Below are 7,690 nucleotides of genomic sequence, written 5' to 3'. Positions count from 1 at the left end.
AACTTTAAAAACTTACAAAACGATTATTGAACTATTAAAAAATTTTCATTAAAGTTAAATATTAATGTAGTGGTTAAATCATTATTTTTCATATATAACATATATTAGCCTCGTAATTTCCACGTGGCTTTAAGAAAATGTTTTGAGTGTTTTTTATTTTTTATCTTTTAATGAATCAAACCTAACCTATTTTCTCTAAGAACACTAAATTGAAATTAAGGAGGTTCCTAAATATAATTTAAAGTTAGAAGATAAAACAATCACTCAAAACGTTTTTCTAAAAGCAGCATGGAAACTACCGTAACTAATATATATGATAAACGGTGATTTAACAATCACATCAACCATCTGTTAATAATTTTAATAAAAATTTTAAAATAATTTAATTAATATTTTGTAACTTTTTAAAATTAATTTCTTTCCTTTTTCTTAGAAAACACCCTAAAGATACAACGGTGAAGCTTCCATCAATCCACCTTATTTATTAATATCACTAAATTTTCAAATTGAAAAGCTAAAATATCCACCAAATCCACCTATGATTATAGTAGTATATTTTAAAGTTTAAAAAGATAAAAATTATTGATTAAATTTTAGTTCGATTGTCAATATAAAAAAAACATAAATTTAATTATAATAAAAACATATTTATTATTTTATTTAAAAGTTAAGAGGGTCTATAGACATATGTATTATATAAAAGGAAAAAAAGAACCCATAAATTATGTACATAAAAAAATGTTGTTGCAAAATCTACCTATGAAACTGTCATATTTTTCCATATTTTATTTATAATATCACATGGCAAATGCGTTGACTGATCAAGCCTAGCAAGTTCGCTAGGGCCAACACATGTGGGTCTAAAGGCAGAGACCTTTCTCCTAAATCAATCTTTTCCATTTGCACAAAGTCTAACTTCATCCAGAATATATACCAAACTTTCACACAACTTACCAAAACAACCTAGAAGTATTTATTGAAAAGGATATACACAATGACATCTAGTCTCTTATTTTTAACTTTGTGGGTTACATTAATTTTAAATTTTGATAATTTTTGCTTAGATTTTGATTTTTTTTTTAAGAAAAATGATATAGCACTATAGGATAATGTAGCATAATATCAAATCACCATTCACACGTCAAAATGAAAAAAGGTTGACTAAAGTTTATTTTATCCTTAGTAAAATAAGGAAAAAGAAGGTTCCTTACAACGCATCTCACTTTTTTCTACCCAACCTAACATATAAAGAAGACTTAAGAGCGGTTACAAATAGAAAAGATATTGCCAAGGTGTGTATGCGTCCGAGTCAACCCGGCGCAGCACAAGCTACGTTTAGCCATGGATGCCAATCAGATAGCCTACACGGTAAATGAGAGAGCCCCAGCAGTGCCCCAATGGCTAAACAAAGGAGACAATGCATGGCAAATGACAGCTTCCACTCTGGTGGGGATTCAGAGCATGCCTGGACTTGTAATCCTCTATGCTAGCATCGTCAAGAAGAAATGGGCCGTCAACTCTGCCTTCATGGCTCTTTACGCCTTCGCTGCTGTCCTTATTTGCTGGGTCCTTGTATGCTACCGCATGGCCTTCGGTGATGAACTTCTCCCTTTCTGGGGCAAGGGTGCACCCGCTCTAGGCCAAAAGTACCTCGTTATCCGAGCCAGGGTCCCTGAGAGTAGGCACAGGGTCACCACCGACCGCTATGAGACCACGGTGCCCTTTTTTCCCATGGCTTCTCTTGTATATTTCCAATTCACTTTCGCTGCTATTACCCTTATCTTGCTAGCTGGTTCAGTCCTCGGCCGCATGAATATTAAGGCCTGGATGGCTTTTGTGCCTCTATGGCTTATATTTTCATACACTGTTGGAGCTTTTAGTCTCTGGGGTGGAGGCTTTCTTTATCACTGGGGTGTCATCGATTACTCCGGTGGATATGTTATTCACCTCTCTTCTGGGATCGCCGGTCTCACAGCCGCATACTGGGTAACATAAATCAAACTATTCGTTCGTATCATCAAATTTCGTGTATAAAATTCTTACAATTTGGTAACATAAATCAAACAGGTTGGACCAAGGCTAAAGAGCGACAGAGAGAGGTTTCCCCCAAACAATGTTTTACTGATGCTTGCAGGTGCAGGGTTGCTGTGGATGGGATGGTCAGGGTTCAATGGAGGAGCCCCATATGCTGCAAATATTGACTCTTCGATAGCGGTACTCAACACAAACGTTTGTGCAGCAACCAGTCTCCTTGTGTGGACATCTCTCGATGTTGTGTTCTTTGGGAAGCCTTCCGTTATCGGAGCTGTTCAGGGAATGATGACGGGACTAGTTTGCATCACTCCAGGAGCAGGTTCGATCGTAATTCTCTATAGTACCAGGAATTTGAGAAAAAAAAGTTTAATTTGTTTCCAGTCCCTATACTTTTTGAACTTTTGAATTTTTCTCTCTCTACTTTAATTTCAAGAATTTAGTCCTTTGTACACATTCAAAGTGTTTGTTAATTTGTTGCAGGCTTGGTGCAACCTTGGGCTGCAATAGTAATGGGATTGCTTTCGGGCAGTATACCATGGGTGTCTATGATGATCCTTCACAAAAAATGCAGTTGGCTACAACAGGTAGGTGACCTAATTAAGCTACAAACTCCCTTTCTAAATTTTTTTTGTTTCATTTGCTTTTGGTTTAAGTGTGTGTGTCTCCCATTCTAAGGCTTGACTTCTGTTGCCTTTGTTTGAATATTCTCATCACTTTTCCACATTTAATCAGATATTAATTTGAAACCACCCCTACTAGTTAGAAGGTCTAGAAATTTATGATTCGGTAGGTTCTTTATTTAAAGAGCAGCTATGTGGGATATGACTGGAGTCATTGAATTTAAGACCCCCTCCCCCACCCCCACGGTTCACAGTTGCGGCCAAGGCCCCTCCAAATTATCATAACCCAATTGAGTTCATATCATTGATTACCTCCACTTTGTGAAATGATTTGACGGCTTTTTTATCGTATGTACGGATTAAAATTAAGTTTTTAAATAAACCAATTTACTTTGTACAGCTAAAAAGATGGTTCCATGAATAATCCCTCTAAGCTGATATTGTAAGAACATTCAACACTTGTTACTTGTCTTGCATTTTTCCCATTGCTTTAAAGTCGTCGTTTATGAATTAGGGAAAAAGAAAAGGCCATCGTTTATACGAAAGAAAATGATCAGGTTTGCCCCACTTTTGAAAATTTAACAGCAAAGTAGCTTTCACTGGGGAATTTATGACTTTTTGAGCACTTTATAATTATGTCTCTAAGCTACATTCTTTAATAGCCAAAGCTCATCAATGTTGACTATTATATACGGACTATATAATGAAAACCCACTCTTAATTATAAAAATCCCATTGGGTTTTCTGTGAAGTACTGTTATCTTGACCTTTATATGTCTACTTCTTAATTTCCTTATTTAAAGAACAAGTTGGTTTTATTGCAAGTCAGAAACTAGAGGTTGCCAAATGCCGATATTATATTTTCCCATATGTAATGAAGTTTTAAAGGTTTGACTGTAATATTATGTTTTTTATCTAACCACAGGTAGATGATACTCTTGGTGTGTTTCACACACACGCGGTGGCCGGCCTGTTGGGCGGCCTCCTTACCGGGCTGTTGGCGGAGCCAGATCTCTGCAGACTCATACTCCCAAGAGAAACAAGGGGTGCAGTTTATGGTGGGAATGGAGGGGTTCAATTCGTGAAGCAGATAGTAGCAGCTTTGTTTGTTATTGCTTGGAATGTAGCGTCGACGACAATAATACTTTTAGTAATAAGGTTGTTTATACCATTAAGAATGCCTGATAACCAACTCGAAATCGGAGATGACGCCGTTCATGGAGAAGAAGCATATGCCCTTTGGGGTGATGGAGAAAAATATGACCCAACAAAGCACGGTTGGCATACATCTTCGTACTCAGAGGTGACAGCACCCTCACGTTTCGTTGATGGTGCGAGAGGTGTGACCATTAGTTTGTAGCTGCATGCATGTGAACGTAAACAAATTTGCTGTAAATACGATTTTCCCTGGTGTGAGATTGCGTCCCATAGCTTCAGCCTGGTTTCTTGAATTTTAAGAACGGAGACCATTGTCTCTGTGGTCTGTCTGAGTTTTGCGCCAACAATGCTGATGTTTTTATAGTTTATAAAATGAATATTTATGTTTCTATTATTAATTATTTGTGTTTATTTTCTTTTTATAGATTTTTTTTGGAATAGTTTTATTTTGTTAATTCGACCTCCAGCCCAATTCTTACACCTTTTATGTTAAGAGATCCATACTTCCTAGAGATATATTGATATCTAAGTTGCCTAAGATTTAACTTGTACGTGCAAGCTGTAAGCAAAAGCAAGAGCCAAGTCCAAAAGCCTGGCAGAGCGACAATGCTTTCTACTATTAAGGTATTGCATTACATCTGAATCCATAAGAATCAAGTTGTCTTTCAAGCAGAAGATAATCCCCCTTGCCTTGAAAATTAAATGTAGCCCCAGAACCATTACAAATGAACCCTGGATGATTTATATATTATGTTCCACGAGAATGAGGCAAATATTAACTAATCAAAATCTGAGATTGCATATGTAGAGTCACAATCAAGCTTCCGAATCCAGGGCAAATATTCACTAATCAAACCGTTCCCAATCCTGTGTCGTGTTTGTTGAAGATGACATAGGTGGAGGAGCAGTTAAGCTTACCATCCCCGAGTCGAATGTCTCCCAATTCGTTGTCACCGACACAGCTTTGTGTTTGTCGCTAAAAGGATCCGAATTTCTTGTCTTTAATTTGTCGAGTATCTCGTGGTACTTCTGGATGCGACGTACCTGATCAAAGGGAGTAATTAGTTGATAAAACAGCATACAACATCATCTACGTTAATTCCTTGGCTAGATACAGAAATTGCAATTTTCTAAAGCTTGAAACATTATCCCACTCCACATTTCCTAATCTACAAACTGTATAAAATCCTTTCCTCTTTCAGCAGAAAGAGTACATTGAGAACACGATTTTAGCACAAACCATTCTTCAAGGAGGGGAATCTGTAATGGACTGCTAGTGCTAGTAAGTATCCTACTTACAAGAGGTGCAAACATCGAGATCACACACAGCATTCGCAAACAAGAAGGCCACAAGGAACCGGGGACAGGATATATTGCATTGACTATGCGATTCAAATGAATATTAAACAGCACTAGTCCTATACTTCTCATGTAGCATAGCTCTTGATTGGTATTAAAATGCAAAACTTAAGGACTACCAAGCGATGTCCCTAAAGAACAATAATATATCAATCTCAAAAACTCAGTTTAAATTCAAATCTTCCTAGCCATTGTTTAAGACATATTTATATCACAATTGACGCACCATGCAAAAGTTATCCACAATCAGATTTTAGTAGACACCAAAGCCTACAATACAAACCTCAGCCTTCCGCTGTAACCTCGCTTCTCCTTCAGCCTCGATCCCATCCAATTTCAGCAACTCTCTCATAAGCAACTCCGCCGGTACAACAAATTCCTCATCGGTTACCTTCGTCCCACTGTTCACAGCCACTTCTAATGCAGCAACCTATACAAATAAAGCAATATAACAGAGACAGATAATTCAATTTCAAGATTCAATACCAGTAAATATAAGAAACAAGCAGAGAAACTCACTCTTTCAGAGAGCTTGTCTACTTCTTTTCGGACTCCGGCAACCGCTGCAAAGGCTTTAGATATTTCTTCACTTTCCTTTACCTCTTCAACCTTATTATCTTTGGTATTGGTCATTTTTTCTTTGCTTGCTGTATTGTCTAGCACAGTAGATTACAGTTCACAACAGAGAAAATACAGCTTTAAAAAATTTTGTAACCAAAACGTAACAATCTACATGTTAAAAATTTGCAATATACAGATCAATTTTATAAATAGATGAAACCTGACTAACTAATTTTTTTTAAGTTCACACAAGATTAAGAACCAATTCGGAACATAATAAACGAAATTTCAGAAAATGATTGAAAAATTAGGAATATAACAGAATAATTACTAGAAGATGCCTTGGGAGTGGAAGAAGCAAGACCCATATGCAAGGCATAAACAGACGACAAAAATCCTAACTACTCTTCATTCTTTATCCACAACAAAAAGCTAAAATTAACGCCAGCAAGAACAATTAACACGCCAATGCATGATGAAACCAATAATATTTCTACCAAAAGAAAAACCCAATAATATCAATTATCCCAAAAAGAAAATCTTTGTGTTTGTTGTATTTGCAGCTGTAAAGAAATAAGAAGGTACAAGGAAATTACCAAAATAAGAATGGGCGGAGAGCTGGGCTGGGCTATGGGCAGGGTCGCTGTTGATCATGGGCCCGCCAGAAGATGCAGCAGCGGTTTCGTGATTGTGGTTGTGATGAGTATGATCGTCGTCGTCTTCTTCTTCTTCTTTGTGGTGGTCTCTTAGCTGGACCAGCATGCCACCTGGCCTCACCTCCCAATCGGATTCCTCGCTTTTGGCGTTGGGATTTTTCATTTTTATATAACTGGAGCGATAATATTTGACAATTGATTTACCCAATAAGACGAGAAGAATCAACTCGATAGTAATACAATTAAAAATTATAATTGAAGAAGACGGCGACGACTACAACTAAGGGAGATAATTCGAAAATAAGCAATAAAGATTTAGAGTTAAGACTTAGATGTCACTCGGCGTCGGCTACAAGGCCGGGCGTGCAACTGACTAAATTAAACTGAGCCCAGGCCTCACCTCAGAATCTTGTTTGATCTGGCCAATGCATCCAAGGTATCCTTGGAAAATTCCATCTAATAATTCACGATTTAACTTTTAAAATATACATATATTTTTTTTATTTTAATATTTTAATATTTTATTTAATTAAGTACCTAAAATATCCAAATATTAAGGGTCGACCTTAAAAACAAAAAGAAAAAAGCACCAACCATGTTTTGCCTATTTAATTAAAAGATTAAAATAGTTGGTGGAAAAGCCAACAAAAATGTTGGGTCCAGAGGAGTTTAAAGATAAAAAATAACAAACACTCATCTCAACCACCATATAAATAGAATCCGATCCCCTTTCAGTTTTTTTCTTTATATTCTATTTCATTTTGTTTTTTCATTTCTTTCTATGCGACTAACTAGAGTTTATCTAAGTAATATGCATAATACAAAGTTCACGACACATAATTCTTGTTATTCATTTTATCATCTCATTTGATATAATAATAATAATAAAGTCTCTTCAAAAATTAAGAATCTCAATAATGTATTATCTTTTACTTCTTTTTATTTATTAGCCTATTCAAAAAATATGAATAAAACCTCTATTCAATTTGTTTGAGCTAGGAGAGAATGTACAAATATTCTTTGAAAATTCAAAATTATAATTAATTTGTTATCATTCAATGAACATTTTGTATTTCATAAAAATTGAGAGGCAATGTAAGGCTACACCAAGTTTTAGACATTAAGATATGTTTCAAACGTGAATGATTTTTATAAGAGATTCCTAACATGTCGCGCTTTCCTATTTTATTATGCAAATTAAGAAAAAATTGATATTATAAAAATTTTAAAGGCAAATAAACAAATACTTTTTTTATTCTCTCACTCTTTTCCACAGCATTTAAGTAAACAACTAGATCAAAG

At 35.7% G+C, this 7,690-nt stretch overlaps 2 protein-coding genes across 3 annotated transcripts; one reads left to right on the top strand and one right to left on the bottom strand.

The window, feature by feature from the left end:
- The first annotated feature begins 1,155 nt into the window (after positions 1–1,155).
- LOC107948950 (ammonium transporter 2) lies at positions 1,156–4,206 on the top strand. Its single transcript, XM_041111424.1, has 4 exons — positions 1,156–1,986; positions 2,068–2,353; positions 2,515–2,618; positions 3,580–4,206. The coding sequence occupies exons 1-4, from the start codon at positions 1,342–1,344 to the stop codon at positions 4,012–4,014; spliced, it is 1,470 nt and encodes a 489-aa protein (XP_040967358.1). The 5' UTR covers positions 1,156–1,341; the 3' UTR covers positions 4,015–4,206.
- Positions 4,207–4,395: 189 nt separating this feature from the next.
- Positions 4,396–7,038, bottom strand: LOC107948951 (BAG family molecular chaperone regulator 4). 2 transcript variants are annotated; one of them, XM_016883630.2, is made up of 5 exons: positions 6,789–7,038; positions 6,329–6,561; positions 5,691–5,818; positions 5,455–5,601; positions 4,396–4,856 (listed from the first exon to the last, which is right to left on the bottom strand). In XM_016883630.2, exons 1-5 carry the CDS (start codon positions 6,842–6,844, stop codon positions 4,659–4,661), a joined length of 762 nt encoding a protein of 253 aa, XP_016739119.1. In that variant the 5' UTR covers positions 6,845–7,038; the 3' UTR covers positions 4,396–4,658. The 2 variants fall into 2 exon arrangements, with proteins under 2 accessions (XP_016739119.1, XP_016739118.1); XM_016883629.2 differs by having other exon boundaries at positions 5,691–5,827; positions 6,789–6,888.
- Positions 7,039–7,690: the final 652 nt, after the last annotated feature.

Source organism: Gossypium hirsutum, chromosome A04 (genome assembly GCF_007990345.1).
Source record: "Gossypium hirsutum isolate 1008001.06 chromosome A04, Gossypium_hirsutum_v2.1, whole genome shotgun sequence".
Taxonomy (NCBI): domain Eukaryota; kingdom Viridiplantae; phylum Streptophyta; class Magnoliopsida; order Malvales; family Malvaceae; genus Gossypium; species Gossypium hirsutum.
The sequence above is the reverse complement of the archived record's forward strand: the minus strand, read 5'-3'. Positions and strand labels throughout refer to the sequence as shown.

Bases quoted from the DNA above. Each gene is read 5' to 3' on its own strand.
- LOC107948950 (XM_041111424.1), top strand. From the start codon at position 1,342: ATGGATGCCAATCAGATAGCCTACACGGTAAATGAGAGAGCCCCAGCA. The intron at 2,354-2,514 runs GTTCGATCGTAA...AATTTGTTGCAG, and splicing joins TTGCATCACTCCAGGAGCAG to GCTTGGTGCAACCTTGGGCT. The intron at 2,619-3,579 runs GTAGGTGACCTA...ATCTAACCACAG, and splicing joins AATGCAGTTGGCTACAACAG to GTAGATGATACTCTTGGTGT.
- LOC107948951 (XM_016883629.2), bottom strand. From the start codon at position 6,844: ATGGAATTTTCCAAGGATACCTTGGATGCATTGGCCAGATCAAACAAG. The intron at 6,562-6,788 runs GTGAGGCCTGGG...TTATCGCTCCAG, and splicing joins AGATCAAACAAGATTCTGAG to TTATATAAAAATGAAAAATC. The intron at 5,828-6,328 runs GTAATTTCCTTG...CTACTGTGCTAG, and splicing joins CTCCGCCCATTCTTATTTTG to ACAATACAGCAAGCAAAGAA.